Source organism: Nycticebus coucang, chromosome 6 (genome assembly GCF_027406575.1).
Source record: "Nycticebus coucang isolate mNycCou1 chromosome 6, mNycCou1.pri, whole genome shotgun sequence".
In the NCBI taxonomy this organism is placed as follows: Eukaryota; Metazoa; Chordata; class Mammalia; order Primates; family Lorisidae; genus Nycticebus; species Nycticebus coucang.
In genome coordinates, this window is record NC_069785.1 from 41,839,382 (window position 1) to 41,860,977 (window position 21,596).

The following is a 21,596-nucleotide window of genomic DNA, read 5'->3' on the forward strand; positions in this document are numbered from 1 at the left end:
CACACCAGAATTCTATCAAACCTTCAAAAAAGAGCTTATACCCATACTGCAGAAATTATTCCAAAAATTGAAAAGGAAGGAATCTTCCCCAACACATTCTATGAAGCAAACATCACCCTGATACCAAAACCAGGAAAAGACCAAACTAAAAAGGAAAACTCACTGTGGCTCAGTGAGTAGGGCGCCGGCCCCATATACCAAGGGTGGCGGGTTCAAACCCAGCCCCAGCCAAACTGCAACCAAAAAATAGCTGGGCGTTGTGGCGGGCGCCTGTAGTCCCAGCTACTCGGGAGGCTGAGGCAGGAGAATCGCAGAAGCCCAAGAGCTGGAGGTTTCTGTGAGTCCTGTGACATTATGGCACTCTACCAAGGGTGGTAAAATGAGACTCTGTCTCTACAAAAAAAAAAAAAAAAGGAAAACTTCAGACCAATTTCACTAATGAATATAGATGAAAAAGATTCTCAATAAGATCCTAGCCAATAGATTACAGCTTCTCATTAAAAACTCATACATCATGATCTAGTAGGTTTCATTCCAGGGATGCAAGGTTGGTTTAAGATACCCAAGTCCATAAACGTAATTCACCATATCAACAGGAGCAAAATCAAAGACCATATGATCCTCCCAATAGATGCAGAAGAAGCACTCGATAAAATCCAACATCCTTTTCTAATTAGAACTCTGAAGAATATAGGCATAAGTGGCACATTTCTTAATCTGATTGAAGAAATATATGGCAAACCTACAGCTAATATTATATTCTTTAGAATATAATATTTTTTATATTATACTGTATGGAGCATACAGTACAATATTCTTTTCCACCAGAACTGGAATTAGACAAGTTTGTCCTCTATCCCCACTCCTTTTCAACATAGTGCTGGAAGTTCTAGCCAATACAGTCAGGTAAGAAAAGGTAATAAAGGACATCCAAATGGGGGCAGAAGAAGGTAAACTCTCCCTCTTTACCGACAATATGATCTTATTATCTTATTATGTCTTATAGAGGACCCCAAAGACTCAAACTTGAGCTTCCTGGAAGTGATAAAAAAACACAGCAATGTCTCAGGATATAAAATCAATGTCCACAAATTAGTAGCTTTTGTATATACCAATAACAGCCAAGATGAGAAGCTAATCAAAGACACAATTCCCTTCACAGTAGCTTCAAAGAAAATGAAATACCTAAAAATATACCTAACAAAAGAAGTGAAAGACCTCTGAAAAGAAAATTACAAAACCCTAAAAAAAGAAATAGCAGAAGATATTAACAAATGGAGCAACATACCATGCTTCTGGCTGGGAAGAATCAACATTGTGAAAATGTCTATACACCCAAGGCAATCCACGGATTCAGTGCAATCCCCATTAAAATACCATCATCATACTTTCAAGATTTGGAAAAAACAATTCTTTAGTTTATATGGAACCAGAAAAAAACACACATACCTAAGGCAATCCTTAGTAATAAAAACAAGGTTGGGGGTATCAGCCTTCCAGACTTTAGGCTATACTACAAGGCCGTAGTGATCAAAATAGCATGATTTCGGCACAAAAATTGAGACATAGATATTTGGAACTGAATATAAAAACATGAGATGAAACTAATATCCTATAGCCACCTGAACTTTGACAAACCAAACAAGAACATACACTGGGGAAAAGATTCCCTGTTCAATAAATGATGCTGGGAGAACTGGATAACCACACATAAAAGACTAAAACTGAACCCACACCTTTCACCACTCACTAAAACTGATTCGAGATGGATAAAAGATCTAAATCTAAGGCATGAAACAATAAAAATTCTGGAAGAAAGTGTGGAGAAAACACTTGAAAGTATCAGTCTGGGGAAAGATTTTATGAAGAAGACTCTAGTGGCAACTGCAACAATAGCAAACATAAACAAATGGAACTTCATTAAACTGAATAGCTGTTTTTATACAGGAAGTGGTGGGTTCAAAACCAGCCCTGGCCAAAAACCACAAAAAAAAACTAAATTTATTCTTAAAGGGTACACTATATTTATTATCATCAGGGATATAGGAAAAAAATGTGCCAGCTTCTGAAGTTAACTATAAAAGAGGAGTCCTAAAATGGTGTTGAGAAATTATGACATTCCTTAACAACTAAATAGTTCCTCAAGATGACTCTTTTGAAGGTGATAATGTTCATGGATATATATATATATATTTTTTTTAATTGTTGGGGAATCATCCAGGGTACAAAGAACCAGGTTACACTGCTTGCATTTGTTAGGTAAAGTCCCCCTTATAATTGTGTCCTGCCCCCAAGAGGTGCGTCATACACTGTGACCCCTCACCCCTCTCTCTCCTTCCCTCTCTCCACTCCCCCATTCCCCACTCACCACTAGGTACTAGCATCAATTTTTCTCATATCAGAATTGAGTATACTGGATTCTTGCTTCTCCATTATTGTGATGGTTTACTAAGAAAAATATGTTCCATCTCCATCCAGGTTAATACAAAAGATATAAAGTCACCATCTTTTTTAGTGGCCGAAAAGTATTCCATGGTATACATATACCATAGTTTGTTAAACCATTCCTGGATTGGTGGGTATTTAGGTTGTTTCCATTATTTGGCCATCGTAAACTGAGCTGCAATAAACAGTCTAGTGCAGATGTCCTTATGATGAAATGAGTTTTGTTCTTCTGGGTAGATGCCCAGTATGGGATTTCAGGATCAAATGGGAGGTCTAGTTTGAGTTCTTTGAGGGTTCTCTATACTTTCTTCCAAAAAGGTTGTATTAGTTTGCAGTCCCACCAGCAGTGTAAAAGTGTTCCCTTCTCTCCACATCCAGGCCAGCATTTGCAGCTTTGAGACTTTGTAATGTTGGCTATTCTCAGTGGGGGTAGCTGATATCTCAGGGTAGTTTTCATTTGCATTTCTTGATAATTAGGGATTATAAGCATTTTTTCATATGTTTGTTAGCCATTCATCTATATTCTTTAGAGAAGGTTTTATTCATCTCTCTTGCCCATTGATATAAGGGATTGTTGGTTATTTTTTTGTTTCTTAATTTGAGTTCTCTGTAGATTCTAGTTATCAAGCTCTTGTCTGATTGATAATATGCAAATATCTTTTCCCATTCTGATGGTTGTCCCTTTGCTTTGGTTGTTGTCTCCTTAGCTGTACAAAAGCTATTCAGTTTATTTTATTTTATTTATTTATTTATTTTTATTTATTTTTTTTGCAGTTTTTGGCCAGGGCTGGGCTTGAACCCGCCACCTCCGGCACATGGGGCTGGCACCCTACTCCTTTGAACCACAGGCACTGCCTTAAATTTGATTTTTTTTTAAAGAGCCATAACTTTGGTGAATTAAGTGATCACAGTAATATCTTCTTTAGTAAAAAATGAGATATGACTATAAAATACTATGACTCATAGCTTGTCTTCGAAGTAATGGCACAGCTTTGGAATAAAAGTAACTTACTTCAAAATTTAAAGGACAAGAGTCATTTGCTGTATAAATATGTAAGTTCACATAAGTATCCACAAGGTGACACAAAAAGTCCTTAAGTCATTTTTATTTTGTACTTTCTTGAGCAGCCAGAACAGGGTTGCTTCTCCTCCTCCTGGCTGTCAGGTCACAGAATGCTTCAAGAACAAGTGTCTTTACCTCCCAAAAGGAAAGAAGGAAAATGGAAAAGGCTGAAAAAGTATTCAAAGAAGTAATGACTGAAAAGCTATATTTGGCGTAAGAAACTCAGCAAATTGTAAAAAAAGATAAACCCAATGAAATTCACACCAAGACACATCATAGTCAAACTTCGAAATGAAGAAATAGAAAAAATATCTTGAAAGTAGCCGAAGGGAAGTGTCACATTGCCTTTGATGGAAAAACAATTTGAATAACAGCAGAATTCTCACTGAAACCACGTAGGTCAGGGAAAAATGGCACATTTTTCAAGTGCTGAAAGAAAAGAACTGTTGACCCAGAATTCTATATCCAGTGAAAACATCCTCCAGCAAAAAAGGAGGAGGAGATTGTATTTTTAAAATTTGGGGGACAATAACCAAAATCTGAGAGTTTTTCTTTGGGAAAGGACAAAGAGCAAGACCAAGAGCTGTAGTTTTGGGGAGGAGCAAAGGCACAGGGAAGTAAGGACTCTTCCTTGGAGGGCTGATCTAAAGGTTTAGGGAGAGCATAGCAAATACAGAAATCTTGGGGTGTCCTGACAAGTTGGTTTGTGAGCTCCACATATACAAAGACATTCTTATCAGGCGGGATGTTCCAAGAGCTTAGAGGTTCTCTCAGGAACCTGTCAAGGATCAGTCTTTTCTTTGGAATGTACAGAGTTTATACATCTAAGGCTGCCCAATTAACCCTTTACTGCACATATGGCAACCAAACGAAAAGTGCAGACCTTGTTTAGATTTTGATTCAAACAAGCAACTGTTAATAAAACAGAACAAAATAAAACAATAATCTTTTTCTTTTTCCTTTAAATGGCTCATTAGTATATATGGTGTATATGTATATGGCATATAACAGATATATAGTTGATATATATAATACATTGCATATATTTAAATTATACAATTTCATACTTTTTTTTTTTTTTCTGAGATGGGGTCTTGCTCTGTCACCTGACCTAGAGTGCAGTGGCCTGATCATAGCTCACTGCAACCTCAAACTCTAGGCTCAAGTGATCCTCCCAGCTCAGACTCCTGAGTATCTAGGATTACAGGTATATGTCACTATGCTCAGCTAATTTTTTTTTTTTTAATTTTTTGTAGAGACAGGGTGTCACTATGTTTCTTAGGCTGGTCTTAAACTCCTGACCTCAAGTAATCCTTTGTCTTAGCCTCATAAAGTGCTAGGATTGTAGGCATAAGCCACTGCACCCTGCCCAATTTTATAAGTTTTGATATTTGCATACACCGGTGATACCATCACCACAATCAAGATAAAGAATTCATACATTATCCCCAAGAATTTCTTCTTATTCCTCTGGAATCCCTCCATGTGGCTCTTCCATGTCCTCCCTATCCCCAGGAAACCGCTTATCTTCTTTCTTTTCTTTTTTTTTTTGACAGAGTCTCACTATGTCACCCTCAGTAGAGTGCCATGGCGTCACAGCTCACAGCAACCTCAAACTCTTGGGCTTACACGATTCTCTTGCCTCAGCCTCCCAAGTAGCGAGGACTACAAGCACCCGCCACAATGCTTGGCTATTTTTTGGTTGTAGTTGTCATGGTTGTTTGGCAGGCGCAGGCTGGATTTGAACCCACCAGCTCCGGTGTATGTGGCCGGCGCCCTAGCCGCTAAGCTACAGGCGCCAAGCCACTTATCTTTTTTCTGTTACAAAGTTTGTAATTTTTTTTTTTTTTTTTTGTAGAGACAGAGTCTCACTTTATGGCCCTTGGTAGAGTGCCGTGGCCTCACACAGCTCAGAGCAACCTCCAACTCCTGGGCTTAAGCGATTGTCGTGCCTCAGCCTCCCAAGTAGCTGGGACTACAGGCGCCCGCCACAACGCCCAGCTATTTTTTGGTTGCAGTTTGGCCGGGGCCGGGTTTGAACCCGCCACCCTGGGTATATGGGGCCGGCGCCTTACCGACTGAGCCACAGGCACCACCCCAAAGTTTGTAATTTTTAGAGTTTTATATATGGAATCATACTGTATGTACTCTTATGTCAGACTTTTTTCATTCAGCATAATTTGATATCTATACATGTTTTTTGTTATATGTATAGTGTATTTCTCTTTATTGGTGAATAGTATTCCGTTATATTCATATACATCTGTTTATACCAATATATCCATCACCTCTTGGGCATTTAGTTTATTTTCAATTGGAGGTTATCTCAAGTTAAGGTACCATGAACATTCATATATAAGTCTTTGTATGAACAAATACTTTTTTATTTTAGGTAAATACCTAGGAATGGAATTGTTGTATTACACAGTGAGTATATGCTTACCTTTTTTGTTCTAAGATAGAGTCTCACTTTGCCACCCTTGGTAGAGTGCATAATGTCCTAGCTCACAGCAACCTCAAACTCTTGGGCTCAAGTGATTATCTTGCCTCAGCCTCCCAAGCAGTTGGGGCAACAGGCGCCTGCCACAGCGCCCAGCTATGTTTAGAGATGAGGTCTTGCTCTGGCTCAGGTTGTGAGCTCAGGCAATCCACCGGCCTGGGCCTCCCAGAGTGCTAGGATTACAGCCATGCACCACTGCACCTGGCCCCTTATGCTTAACTTTTTAACTAGCACTGGATAATATCTCTAATGTGTAAAATCTAAAACTAACCAGAAGAAAACATAGGAGAAAATCTTTGTGATCATCAGTTAGGTAAAGTTGTCTTAGATATGATAAGAAAACATGATTCATAAGAGAAAAAAAATTAATAAATAGAATTTCCTCAAAAGGAAGAACTATATACTCTTTGAAAAATATTGTTGAGGCTCATGCCTGTAATCCCAGTGCTTTGGGAGACCAAAGTGGGAGGATTATTTGAAGCCAGGAGTTTGAGACCAGCTTGGGCAACATAGCAAGACCCTATCTCTACAAAATATTTTTTAAAATTTAACCAGGTATGGTGGTGTTTCTGTAGTCCCAGATATTCAGGAGGCAGAGGCAGAAAGATTGCTTGAAGCCAAGAGTTTGAAACTACAGTGAGCTATGATCAGGATACTGCATTACAGCCTGGGAGGCAAAGTGAGACACTGAAAAAGAAAAACACTGTTACGAGAAAGAAGAGGCAATCACATACTGGGAGAGAATCTTTGCCTGTCACATATCTGACAAAAGATTTATATCCAGAATCTACCAAGATTTCTCAAAAGTTAATAAGAAAGCAACTCAAATTTTTAAATAGGACAAAGTTTGAACATACCCAAGAAATATGAATGGCAAATAGCACATGAAAAGATGCTCAACATCATTAGTCATTAGGAAAATGCCAGTTAAGACACATAGAAGCCAGATGTGGTGGCTCATGCCTATAATCCTAGCAGTTTAGGAGGCTGAGGCAGGTGGACTGCTTGAACTCAGGAGTTCGAGACCAGCCTGAGGAAGAGCAAGACCCTCTCTCTATTAAAAATAGAAAAACTAGCCAGGTATGTTGTGGCAGGTGCTACTACTTGGGAGGCTGATGCTAGAAGATTGCTAGAGCCCAAGAGATTTAGCTTGCTGTGAGCTATGATGCCATGGTACTATACTCAGGGCCACAGAGTGAAACTCTGTCTTAAAAAACAAACCAAAAGACACATTGAGATACTACTATGCACCTATTACGATGTTTAAAATTTAAAATGACTAACAATACTAATTACTGTCAGGGATGTGAAATAACAAGAACGCTCATAAACTGGTGGGGATACACAATGATACAACCATTTTGGAAAAGTTTGACAGTTTCTTATTTTTTGTTTTAAATTTTGACCTTGAAATAATTTGAAACTTACATAAAAGTTGCAAGAATCATTCAAAGAACTCTCATGTATCCTTTGCCAAAATCTCCCAAAGGTCAACATTCTATATTTGACTTATCATCTTCTCTTTCTCTTTTTTTCCCCCTGAATCATTTAGGAGCTAATTGCATATTTAATATTCTGTTGTTCCTTGATACCTCAATGGAAATTTCCTAATAAGGAGTCTACTTTTTTACATGGCCACAGTATGACCATTAAAATCAGGAAATTAACGTTGACATAATACTGCCATCTAATCCACAAAGTCCTTTTAAATTTTGATGATTGAGGCCAGATCTGGTGGCTCACACTTGTAATCTTAGTGCTCTGGGAGGCTGAGCTGGGTGGATTGGATAAGCTCAGGACTTCGAGACCAGCCTGAGCAAGAGCGAGACCCCCATCTCTACAAATAGAAAAATTAACAGGGCATTGTGGCAGGCGCCTGTGGTCTCAGCTACTTGGGAGACTGAGACAAGAGGATGGCTTCAGCCCAAGAGTTTGAGGTTGCTGTGAGCAATAATACCATTGCACTCAATGGTGGTATTATTGTTTTTGGAGACTGAGACTCTATCTCCAAAAAACCCCCAAAATTTTGCTGATTGTTTTGATCATGTCCTTTATAATTTCAGCATCCAACACAGATTCTAATTTTAGACAAATGGAAAATTTTGAATATAGATCGAGTATTAAGTGATGCTAGAAAATTGCTACATTTTTAAGGTGTAAGAATGATATTATGTTGCTTAAAGGTTCTTTTCTGTTGAAGAAATACTTAAATATTGGGCGGTGCCTGTGGCTCAGTGAGTAGGGCGTCGGCCCCATATGCCGAGGGTGGCGGGTTCAAACCCAGCCCCGGCCAAACTGCAACAACAACAACAAAAAAATAGCCGGGTGCTGTGACGGACGCCTGTAGTCCCAGCTACTTGGGAGGCTGAGGCAAGAGAATCGCTTAAGCTTAGGAGCTGGAGGTTGCTGTGAGCTGTGTGATGCCACGGCACTCTACCAAGGGCCATAAAGTGAGACTCTGTCTCTACAAAAAAAAAAAAAAAAGAAATACTTAAATATTTATAGGAAAAAATACTTAAATATTTATAGGAAAAAAGTGATACAATGTTTAAGAGTTTGTTTAAAATACTCCTGGGGGATGGGTAGAAGAGAAGAAAAAAGATTGGTAAGATATCCATAATTGTGCTGAAGCTGAGTGATGAGTGGTTTATTATAATATTTCCTCTACTTTTATGTATGTTTGAAATTTCCATAATTAGAGAGTTAAAAAAATAATCAATGGGGAAATGGAGGAATTTTAAGGATTGGAGTGATATGATCATATTTATAAATCACTCTGGCTGCAGTGAGAATAATGGTTTAACATGGGGCAGGAATGAAGACAGAGATTGGTTAGAGAGCTGTTGAAGTAATCCAGGGAAGAGGTGATGGTGCGTGTCCTGAACTAAGTTAATGGCAACAGGCTGGAAAGTATAGACGGACTGAAGAAACAGTGACCATCCAGGGGTGGGGTGAGTCATGTCTGTAATCCTAGCACTCTGAGAGGCCTACGTGGGAGGGTCACTTAAGTTCAGGAGTTTACCCTGAGTGAGAGCGAGACCTGGTGTCTATTAAAAATAGAAAAATTAGCTGGGCATTGTGGTGGGTTCCTGTAGTCCCAGCTACTTGGGAGGCTGAAGCAGGAGGATCACTTGAACCCAGGAGTTTGAGGTTGTAGTGAGCTAGGCTGATGCCACTACACTCAAGCCTCGGCAACAGAGAGACACTTTCTGAAAAAAAAAAAAAAGAAAGAAAGAAAAATAAAAGAAGAGAAAACAAATATTGACTATCTGGATGAGAGAGTTGAAAGAAAGATAATTTAGAATCACATTTAGTTGTGTGGTACCATATACCTAGTCATGATCACTGGAAAAGGAACAGGTGCCCAGTGGAGGGAAGGAGAAGGTGGTTTAAAGTGGATCAGGCTAGTGCATTTGTGTTATCTGGCTGGAACTAAGTGTAGCGATAACACTAATCATTAGCTAGTGAACAGTGTAGAAGTTAAGCAAGGTAGAAACCTATTTTGTAGTAATGTGATTATTATAAATGGTCATCAGCATATTAGTAGGCAACAGAAAATGAAATGCAATGACAATGTCTGGGTTGACAGGTTCATTTACACACTGGGAAATATACAATTGGAGGCAAGATATAGCAGAAAGACTCCCTAAATTCCCATTGAGTGAACTGAGTGGGGAACATAATTCTTTTCATGGGAATATAGTTCATAAAGATGTCTGAATGGAAAGATATTTTTCAGTTAAAATTGCAAGATGGTACTGGAGATCCCCAAAGCCGGGCAATGTAAGGGCAGAGAACATGCATTGGATGTTGAATCTGTGGTTAACAGGATGAGCTTGGTGGTACTAAACTGGGGGGAAGAAGGGCAATGGTCACAAGTTTTACTCCTGGTAGTCTTGTTCTAGGAAGGTTCAAGGTGGGACTCTAAGTGACTTGAGAACCCATCAAGGTTTGCCCTTTAAGACTTTCCTCTCCGTAGCCGCACCACAGTGGACTTCCAGCAGGCACTTCTGTTAAAGAGAATTGTTCCCACATAGAAATGGGGTTATTTGTTCTTTTCTTATTGATTAGTTTGAGCTCTCTGTGGATTCTAGTTATCAGACCTTTGTCAGAAGCATAACCTATAAATATGAACAGAAACTTCTCTGAAGAAAACAGGCACATGGCTCACAAACACATGCTCACCATCTTTAATCTAATCAGAGAAATGCAGATCAAAACCACATTGAGATACCTTCTAACTCCAGTAAGATTAGCCCACATAACAAAATCCCAAACCTACAGATGTTGGCATGGATGTGGACATAAGGGAACACTTCTACACTGCTGGTGGGAATGCAAGCTAATACGGCCTTTTTGGAAAGAAGTTTGGAGAATACTCAAGAAACTAAAAGTAAACCTACCGTTTGGTCCTGCAATCCCCCTATTAGGTATTTACCCAGATGATCAAAAATCATTTTACAACAAAGACATTTGTATCAGTATGTTTATTGCAGCCCAATTCATAATTGCCAAGTCATGGAAGCAAACCAAGTGCCCATCAACCCATGAATGGATTAACAAATTGTAGTATATGTACACCATGGAATACTATGCAGCCATTAAAAAGATGGGGACTTCACATCTTTTATGTTGGAGCGGGAACATACTCTTCTTAGTAAAGTATCTCAATAATGGGGAAAAAAAAACCTATCCAATATATTCAACTGCGAAATCAGTATATACTCACCTACACCTTCATAGGAATGGTAAAACATAACTATAGTCCAGAACGGAGGAAAGAGGAAGGACAGGGGAGGGGAAAGGGGAGACCAGGAGGAGGGAGGGTATTTGGGGGGACCTACCTAATGTGCATAATGCAGTGATACATTTCAAAACTATTAAAAATAGAGTATGAATGTTTTTACTACAACAAATAAATAAGGAGATGGTTATGTTAATCAGATACAAGTATTCCACACTGTATATCAAATCAGCACATTGTACCTCATAAATGCATTAATGTACATACTTAGGATTTAATAAAGAATAAAAAAAGAGAATTGTTTCACAAAAACGATACAATTTGGATTTTTTTGTTACTTTGTTTCTTTTTTGAAAAGTCTCACTCTGTTGCCCTCCGTACAATCTCTTGGGTTCTGGCCATCCTCCCAAGTAAAGTAGCTGGGACTGCAGGCGCCCGCCACAACCTGCGGGTAGTTTTTGTGTCTTTAGTAGAGAAGGGGGGAGGGTGGGTCTCGCTGTTGCTCAGGCTGGTATCGAACTAGTGAACTAAGCGATCCACCTCCTCAGCCTGGCCACAATTCTAGGATTACAGGCGTCAGCCACCGCGCCCGGCCCAGTTTGGCGTTTTCATTCCAACCGTGTGATTGATCTCCTAAGTTCATGAAATTCCTTTGCTCCCATACCCACCACAGGATGTGAGCGAAGTACTTCCCTACCTTCACGCTTCACACGGGATCCTCTGACCTCCGGAGCCTGCTGCAGGCACGGAGCCCCGCCCACGAGCCCGTTCAGCGCGGAGCTCCGCCCCCGGCACGAAACCCCGCCCTGGACCCTACCCCGGGCCCTGCGCCGCCGCGGCGCGGCCGCCCTGCGTTGACCGGGACGCTGCCATGGTTGGGAGCCGGGGGGCCTCCGGGCGCGGCCGGGACGAGCCTCCGGAGAGCTACCCGCAGCGACAGGACCACGAGCTGCAGGCCTTGGAGGCCATCTACGGCGCCGACTTCCAGGACCTGCGGCAACACGCGCGCGGACCGGTAGGAACGTGGCTGGTCCGCCCCGGGCTGGCGTTCCCCAGCCTCCCCGGGCCCTGGACCCAAACCGGGACGCCTCCAGCTTGAGCGGCCCCTTTAGGACCCTGCGGTCTTTTCATCCTTCCGATTTCACCCACGCTCACTTTTAGTCCTTGCCCTCGCAAGTGGTCTTGAGAACCCCCACCTGGGCCGAATCCTCTTACAGCCTTTTCTCCACGTCGGCTCCTCTGTCTCACCTGGCGGTGCTTCTTATTATCTCTGACACCTCCTAAAGTCTCTGCCTCCTTCCAACCTTGTGCGCTTTCCCTTCTGAAAGCCCTGCAGGGTGATACAACAGCGCATTCATAGGACACGTTGCTGATTTCTTCTGGACACGCTTTTTGGGTGCTGGCTCAGGCCTTGCGTACGCCCTCACCAGAATTCTCAAGTCTCGTGAATTCAAAACCGTACACCGCCGCGTAATTCCTACTTTACTCCTAGGCATCCCCACTGTGCTTTCTAGTATAGAAGAATCTTCTGTAACTCTCTATACCTTCTCTATGAGTCGTAGGGATTTAGCTGAGAGTTTAGAATATATTCATCTTAACTGTAACAGGGAGGGAGTTTCCTTAGTCTAAAATACTATTACTTAGTTTAAAATAATCCTTTTTGTCTGAAAGTTAAGGCACATTAAAAGCCGCTGATTCTGTTATTTTTCCCCCTTCCTTGAAGAATTGATCTACTGAACTATTATTTCTGAATAGTCTTTTAAAAAATACTACCTTCATCTGCCAGGATTTCTTCAAGAAATACCATCTTCCAGGCCGGGTACGGTGGCTCACACCTGTAATCCTAGCACTCTGGGAGGCTGAGGCAGGAGGATCACTTGAGCTCAGGATTTGAAGACCAGCCTGCCCAAGAGCAAGACCCAGTCTCTACTAAAAATAGAAAGATTAGCTGGGCATGGTGGCAGGCGGCTGTAGTCCCAGCTAATAGGTAGGCTGAGGCAGGGAGATTGCTTGAACCCAGGAGTTTCAGGTTGCTTGTGAGTTAGGCTGATGCCATAGACACTCTGGCCTGGGCAACAGAGTATGACTCTAAAAAAAAAAAAAAAAAGACTAGACATAAGACAGGCAGAAGAATTCAAATAGCTGTCTGTGGTGTCCAGGGCAAATGGCCTCGACACTTTCATAGGTCCTGCAGGCAAATAATTGCTAATTATGAGGATGAATCAGAATACTTTTATTTATTTATTTTTGGCAGGTTTTGGCTGGGGCGGGGTTTGAACCTCCCATATATGGGGCCAGAGCCCTACTCCTTGAGCCACAGGCACTACCCCAGAATACTTATTATCACCTGCTATTTGCTACTCTTCAGGGGAAAGTTATATAGGTTTATAATCCTTTATCTGAAAACTCTTGAGGCCTGATGGGTTTCAGAATTCAAATGTGTTCCCATACAAGTTCATGTGTGTACATTTTACACATTACCTAACACCTTCCTCAGTGTCTGGGACAACATCTGAAGTCAAACACACAAAAAACTTATGAATATTCAAATTTCACACTGAAATGGATAAATACTACTAATAACATCATGCCAGTTCAGACTAAATTTGCTTCTAATAAATTCAAGTCAGACTTTTAAAAATTTTTGGGAGGGATGTGTTGTAAATTTTAGTTCAGTAGTGTATGTATATCATTTATAAGTACACATTTTTAACCAACATTTATAAAATGTTTTAACTAAGCATTTACAGCTATTTTAGTATCTACTAAAATTTATTTTGAATTTGAAGAAAGTTGAAACACCACTAGTTTAAAATAATAGTTGTAGGGCTCAGCGCCTGTGGCTCAAGCCACTAAGGCGCCAGCCACATACACCTGAGCTGGCGGGCTTAAATCCAGCCCAGGCCCACCAAACAACAATGATGGCTGCAACCAAAAAATAGCTGGGCGTTGTGGCGGGCACCTGTAGTCCCAGCTACTTGGGAGGCGGAGGCAGAGGCAAGAGAATCGCTTGAGCCCAAGAGTTGGAGGTTGCTGTGAGCTGTGATGCCATGGCACTCTACCCAGGGCTACAGCTTGAGGTTCTGTCTCAAAAAAAAAGTTGTAAATTATTAACTTCCTTACTTTGGCTAGCTTTCTGTATTAGCAGAGTCTGCTCCTTTTCATTTGGTAGCTGTTGTAAACTTCCAGAAAGCTTGCTTCTGTCTGTATGCTGGCACTTGTTTTCCCAGATAATCACCAACATCGTCTATGTCAGACTTTTTTCATCTTTGCCAATAGATAAATGAAACATGTCTTATCTTGATTTTTATTTATTTATAAATTATGTGGACAACCTTTGTAAACCATTGATTTTTCTTTTTTGTGTACTGTTCACGTTTTTGATTTTTTTTTCCATTCTGGTATACTGTCTTGTTCATTTGTAAGAGGTAGATATATAATAAGAAAATTCACATTTTGGGTCATATACCACATTTTGCAAATATTTCTTTCTAATTAACCATGTGCACTTTGTTTTTTTTTTTTTTTTCAGGTTTTTGGCCAGGGCTGGGTTTGAACCCGCCACCTCTGACATATGGAGCCAGCGCCCTACTTCGTTGAGCCACAAGAGCCACCCCAACCATGTGTACTTTGATAGTTATGTATTTTATGTAATCAAAAAATGTTGAATCAAAATGACCAATTTTTTGTTTGATGGTCCCTGTAGTTTGTCTTTTTTCTTAAAAGATTTTTCTCCAGTGTTACCAGAGAATGAATTCTTCAACGTTTTAAAACTTTTTTAATGAATTCATTTTTAATTTTTCATCACCCGAATATAGGAAAAGTTTGTAACTCCATCTAAATGGAGTTAACTTTACACCTCCAAGTGTGTCTCCTCTCCTCCCATAACTAGGCAACTAGACAAACACAGATGTTTGAATTTTTCAGTTGTTTCTGCTAATTTGAAATGCAGCCTTTACATTATATGACAGTGTTCGTCTATTTGTTCTCTCCTACGTCCTCAGGACTTGGTTTAAAAAAAAACTCTCAAAAATTGTTATTCAATGAGGGCGGCACCTGTGGCTCAAAGGAGTGGGGCACTGGCCCCATATGCTGGAGGTGGCGGGTTCAAACCCAGTCCTGGCCAAAAACTGCAAAAAACAAGAAAAATTGTTATTCAATGAAATAATTCCCAAATGTATTTAGATATATTTCTTGAATCTGCTCTATCTCATTAATCTAATCTCATTTAATTACTGTAGGTATATAACAAGCCTTAGGGTTGAGTATGGCTTACTTTACAGAATTTTCCCAACTAGTTTTACCTTAGTTTTTGCATACGAATTTTTTTTTTTTTTTTTTTTTTTTGTAGAGACAGAGTCTCACTGTACCGCCTTCGGGTAGAGTGCCATGGCGTCACACGGCTCACAGCAACCTCCAGCTCTTGGGCTTAAGCGATTCTCTTGCCTCAGCCTCCCGAGTAGCTGGGACTACAGGCGCCCACCACAACGCCCGGCTATTTTTCTGTTGCAGTTTGGCCGGGGCTGGGTTTGAACCCGCCACCCTCGGCATATGGGGCCGGCGCCCTACTCACTGAGCCACAGGCGCCGCCCTGCATACAAATTTTTATTTTAATTTTTAATTTTTTTTTTTCTTCAGAGGTAAGGTCTTACTTTGTTGCCTGGCTGGAGTGCAGTGGCTATTCACAGGCATGATTGTGGGTCACTACAGCCCCAAACTCCTGGGCTCAAGATTCAGCCTCCAAAGTATATGCACTCTAAAATCAGCTGGGCTGGCACAGAACATTCTGTTGGCTTTTTTGTTGGAATAATATTATATGCATTTAATTTGGGGGGAAATTCAGATTCCGAATATTTTAATGTTTGTTTAAAATGGAGCTGTATGTTATTATTAAGCTTTAAGGAATATAGTATTGTAAAAATTCTCAACAGCTTGACAAATAAATTGAGAACAGAAAATGAATGAATTAGTGATTTTTACAGGTCAGTTACAGAAGTATTCATTTGTTTTTTAAATTTCATCACATGGTATATATTTTCATCCTGGACAAAAGATAGACATTATGGCTGTCTTCGTTGTTGGTTTTTTTCTTCTTAAAGAGGAAGGGCTTTATTCCAGAGCAATAGCAGACTAGAGTCCAAAATGGACTCCGTACTCTCTGACTGGCTCAGTCTTCTCCTTTTTGTCTTAAGTCAAATACCTTCTCTAGAAAGTATTCATTTTTTAGAAAAAGAGGTCTGAGGGTAAAAATCAATAAGGCATTTATCATAAAATCTAGAGGAATGTTACCTAATTTCTATTTTCTGAGCTTTTTTTTTTGGCCGGGGCTGGGTTTGAATCCACCACCTCCAGCATATGGGGCCTGCACCCCACTCCTTTGAGCCACAGGTGCTGCCCTGTTTTCTGAGCTTTTATCTTTAGCATTTTTTGAGCTTTTACTATCATCATTTTCACTTTCGGCATCTTCCCAGACTTAAAATCAAGTCCTGCCCAAACTATCTAGCTTCCCCATGGTACTTATAGACTGGTTATATTCGCACACAGACTAGTTTCTTGTCTGTGTTACAGACAGTATGTGAGGGACCTCGGGCAAGTGAGAAACAAGAGGCCATGTTAAGTAAAGTGTTGCCATCAAATTCAAGGAGGATGAATAGTGGAAACCTCGGTAACGATAGTAGATCAACCACCTGAAAGTGATTTGAATTGTATTGTAACTGTTTTAAAAAAATAATTGTGGGGAAAGAACCCTTAAAATTTACCATCTTAACCATTTTTAAATGTGCAGTTCAGTATTATTAAATAAGTAACATTTTAAGTTAACTTTCCAGACTTCATACTCAGTCTCTTGCTTTTCTTGAAAACCAGCTAAGTGTGATCATGGGGCTGTCACTGACCCTCAAGTCTTTGAATCTTAGTTCCCAAGATTTGCAGCTGTGTGAACGGCTAATCAGTTTTTATCCTTCACCTCAGTCTTGTCCTTCCTTCTAGTACTTTTAACAGATAAAGACACATATTTAAACCAGTTTATTTTGTGTTTGCCAGAGCACATTTGGACCAGCTGCAGGGATTTCTGAGGTATCAGTAGGGGAACTCCTCCTTGAGGTGTGTGTTGTGCTGAAAAGAGGGTCCCCAAAAGGTGTTCCTTCCTGATATTTGGATTATTTTAAAATCCTTGGCTGTTTTTGTTTCTTGACAACCTGATGCTTTCTATTTCTTTGGGGGAGGGCAAAGAGTGGGGGGATGTAAGTTCCAAATGAGCAGAATTCACATCACTCCTACTTTTTTTTTTTTTTTTTTTTTTTGAGACAGAGTCTCACTATGTTGCCCTTGGTGTCACAGCTCACAGCAACCTCAAACTCTTGGGCTTAAGCGATTCTCTTGCCTCAGACTGCCAAGTTACTGGGACTACAGGTGCCCACCACAACACCCGGCTAGTTGTTGTTTTTGTTGTTGTCATTGTCGTTATTTACCAGCCGGGCTCGAACCTGCCAGCTTTGGTGTATGTGGCTGATGCTATGCTCACTGAGCTGCGGGTGCTGAGCCATCACTCCTACTTTTTATATGTTTGATAATTTGGTAGCTATTTTATAACAGTTCAGGAGAGTATGCAACTTCATGATTCCATTTAATTTTTTGAGACAGAGTCTCAGTCTGTTACCATGGGTAGAGTGCTGTGGCATCATATAGCTCATAGCAACCTCAAACTCTTGGGCTCAGCCTCCCAAGTAGCTGGGACTACAGGTGCCCACCTCCATGTCTGGCTAATTTTTCTATTTTTAGTAGAGACAGGGTCTCACTCCTGCTCAGGCTGATCTCCAACTCCTGAGCTCAAGTGATCCTCTCACCTCAGCTTCCCAAAGTTCTAGGATTATAGGTGTGAGCCAGCACCACCCCCACCCCCCCACCAGTTGTTAAACTTTTTAATCAAATTCTGTCCATCTCCAGAAGTCTTTGAATGCCCTAATATAAGGTAACACTTGTTATCCTAAACACATCTTGCATAAAAGCCTCTTCACATGTTGGGATACCTTTTAGTTTGCTTGAGAAAAGTAGATATTCTGTTCTTACTCTGAAAGTACTATTCCTTGAGTGGTTTTTGCTTGTTTGCTTGTAATTTTTTGTTTCTTAAGGGTTTGTTTGTTTTTTTTTGTTGTTGTTTTTATTGCCACGAGCCTTAATGGTTGGATTAAATTCAGCTGCATGTAAAAGAAAACTTAACAACAAAGTTTATTTTTTCACATGTAAAATGCTAGAACTATCTTGCTGTTCCACTGTTCCATCATCCTTAATATGTCCCTCATGACCTAAAATGGCTGTTTAAGTTCCAGCCATCACTCCTGGATTCTAACCAGTTAAAAGGAGAAAGAGATGAAAAGTTGCATCCCTTCCCTTTAAAGTTATTTGGAAATTGCATATGCTAGTTCTTCTTTTCATCTTAATGGCCAGAAAGTAATCCAGTGGCCATACTTAGCTACAAGGGAACCTGGAAAATATATATCCAGCTAAAAAGTTGAGAGTTCTATTACTAAGAAATAAAAAGGAGAATGGATATTGAGGAATAATTAATAGTCTCTGCTGAAAAATACCCATGGTCTATACCCAATGAAGAGAAATATTACTCTGGTTATTAAATTCTTTCAGCGAAAGATAAAGGCCTTAAAAGTAGCCGGTCAGCCAGGTAGCTGTAGGGTCTTACCTTGGGTTGGCCTCACTTGGTACTCAAACCTTGACAAATTATTAGGTTTTTGTCTAATCATATGTCATTCTTCAGTGGTCACGATCTATTCCTTCAAGCCAGCATCACTGGATTCCTGTACCTCTTAAAGCTGAAACCTTTATGCATTCAGGAGTCACTCTGTATCAAAACTGTTTCCTCTTTGGAGCTTGTTGTGGCATTACCTGGGCTGACTGTCATCACTACTGTCCTGCTGCTGTTGCTCTGCTTGTCAGCGATCCTTAGGATTCATCCGGCTTTATTAAGCATTCCCTTTAGTGAAGATTATCTTCAAATATGTAGTCCCCCGATAGGCCGCTGTTTCCTGAGGATTGCTTCCTGTTCCAGTGACTCTGGGCATAAAGTCATGACCTCCCTGTACCATTTCTCCAGAAGGTAATTTCATTCAGATAAACTCTTTGCTTTCTACATAAAGGAAATGTTAAACCACATTTGTCATCTTATATAGGCAGAAGTAACTCACCTCGTGTGTGGTGTGTGATGTGTGTTATCTGTGTGTTTGTTGGAAGCTCTTTTCCATCCTGGGAAAAGTTTTGACTTGTGTGACTACCAATGCAAACCAAAGAATAGGCCTGTCTTTTCTGGTGATTGTCGTTCTACTTATATTTATATGTTTTTACTTTGTCCAGTTAAGAGGGCTACTCCAATTTTGTAGAATCAAAACCAGAAAATCTGCCATTGATTCTAGGTGTGGTGCTTGCATTTTATCGTCTTGACTTAACTCTTTCACATGAGAACGGCTGGGTCTTGAAGATTTTACTTTAAGAAGACCGTTTGTATGGCATTTCTCCGTATTTTCTTCCCTTCTTTTTTTGCTTCTTCAACTATGTTAGTGAATTTGGATTTAGAGCACTATTCCCATTTGCTCTGATATAAAGGTTTCACTGGTTAGTAACTAAATTAGAAAGTGAAAGGCAGAATGATGTGTAAGGGAAGGTAGATTTGTTTAGATAAACTGACCTGTCATAGGTAAGACTGAGAATTTTGTACTTTCTTGTTCTTTTGGTATTAAGATATTTTGTATTTTCTAAATCATAACACAGCAAAGAGGTAGTGAAAAATACTTTCTTTTTTTTTTCCTGAGACAGACTCTCACTATGTCACCCTCGGCAGAGGGCTATGGCATCACAGCTCACAGCAACCTCAAACTCTTGGGCTTAAGTGATTCTCTTGCTTCAGACTCCCACGTGGCTGGGACTACAGGCCCACCATGATGCTTGGCTATTTTTATTTTTTGGTTATAGTTGTCATTGTTGTTTGGCAGGCCCGGGATGGATTCGAACCTGCCAGCTCCTGTGTATGTGACTGATGCCCTAGCCGCTGAGCTACAGGTGCCGAGCCCAAAAAAGTATTTTTTCTTTTTTTTTTTTTTTTTGTAGAGACAGAGTCTCACTTTACTGCCCTTGGTAGAGTGCTGTGGCGTCACACAGCTCACAGCAACCTCCAGCTCTTAGGCTTACGCGATTCTCTTGCCTCAGCCTCCCGAGCAGCTGGGATTATAGGCACCCGCCACAACACCCGGCTATTTTTCTTGTTGTTGCAGTTTGGCCGGGGCTGGGTTTGAACCCGCCACCCTCGGTATATGGGGCCAGCGCCCTACTCACTGAGCCAAAGGCGCCACCCAAAAAGTATTTTTCCTTGACCAAATAAATTATAAATTGGTGATCATGTTGTCTTTCCATAATTTATGGCCTGTGAGACAAGAAAGCACGGGTAAAATTTTGTCTAACTAGCCTTTCTCTTAGAGTTTTTACATCTCTAAAATGGAGATATATAACCTCCTTCCTTCACTGGGTTGTTAGTAGATGAAAAACACTTAACACAGGGAAAGACTGGTTATGGAATTTACTTCAGAATAATCCAAGGTGGTGTCTGAGAGCAACATGTAGATAAACAAGGCTGGCTAAGAATTGGCAACTGTCAGACCAGACAGTAGGTATAGGAGCGCATTTTACCATTACCCTTGCTTTTGTTTCAACATTTCCGGAGTACATTTTTTTTTTTTCAGTTAGGCTATTTAAGGAGACTGATCATGGTAATAGTTTTTCATTTCCATTTAGCAACTAAATATTGTAGCTACCCTTGACAGCTAACTGCTTCCTATGCTAAATTCCTGTGACACAGAAAGCCGTGAAAGCTGACCTGTTCTGGTTGAGGAGGGAGCAGGAGGCCTGGAGCCCGTTGTTCAGCCTCACCCTTGCCCCATGAGGCTCCTCTGTGCAAACCCACCAGCCCTGCACCTGCTTTTCTTTCTCACCTTCTCCTGTTACTCTAGAGGAGGAGCCCTCCTCCTGTCAAGGTCCAGCTGTCCCTGTTGTGTCCAGGATCTGTGGCCTTCAGCCCTCCAAAGACTTTTGCTGCTCCCGATCCTAATTTCGCATCTTTCCCACTCTTCTACGACATTCCCATCAACATCCTCATGTACTATAGTGTCTCTCATCTTTAAAAAAAGAACAAAACAAATTTCTCCCTTGATGTCACATCCCTCTCCATCTCTGGGCCCGTTCTCTGTCCCCCTTACTACCCAGACCTTGGGGCCGTGTAGACCATTGTGTACACCTCCTCACCTTGTCTCCACTCCCCAGCACACCAGAGCCTGTGCTCCGTGCCGTGGGGCCACCTACAGTCACGTTATTTCAGCCATGAGCGCTTTCTGCCTGCATCCTCACAACCTCAGGGGGCATCTGTGACAAGGAGTGTGACAAGTCCGGTCCTTCTGTTTTCCCCCCTCACAGTCCTCTCTGGTCTCTAATCCACTTTCTTCTCTCTCACCTCTTTGCCACCAACACAGGCTAAGTTGTTATAACAGCTTTTGGCTTCTGTTCGTATTCATCCCATTCATTCTTTACTCAGCAGCCAAAGTCATCTTTTAAGGCATGTGTTAGATCATACCACTCTCATATGAATATCCTGCCAAATATTTTACCCTCCAAAAAGGTCCTGTGTGCTCCAACTGTTTCCCATCACACCTGCTTTAACCTTTGTGTTCAGACACACTGGTCTCCTTTTGGTTTTAGGAATGCACTAATCTCTGACTCACTTTTGAGTCTCTTTGTATGCTCCTCCCTTGTCTAGGATTCCTGGTCTCTGCCTTGTCTCAATGTAAATG

The 21,596-nt window shown here is 40.8% G+C and overlaps 1 protein-coding gene across 1 annotated transcript in view; it reads left to right on the forward strand.

Moving 5' to 3' along the window:
• The first annotated feature begins 11,576 nt into the window (after positions 1 to 11,576).
• The window catches only part of EIF2AK4 (eukaryotic translation initiation factor 2 alpha kinase 4), a 105,197-nt gene continuing 95,177 nt past the window's right edge, over positions 11,577 to 21,596 (forward strand). The window contains exon 1 of the mRNA XM_053594334.1: positions 11,577 to 11,767. Within this exon, the coding sequence (XP_053450309.1) occupies positions 11,624 to 11,767 (144 nt within the window). The 5' untranslated portion in view covers positions 11,577 to 11,623. The remainder of the gene's footprint in view (positions 11,768 to 21,596) is intronic.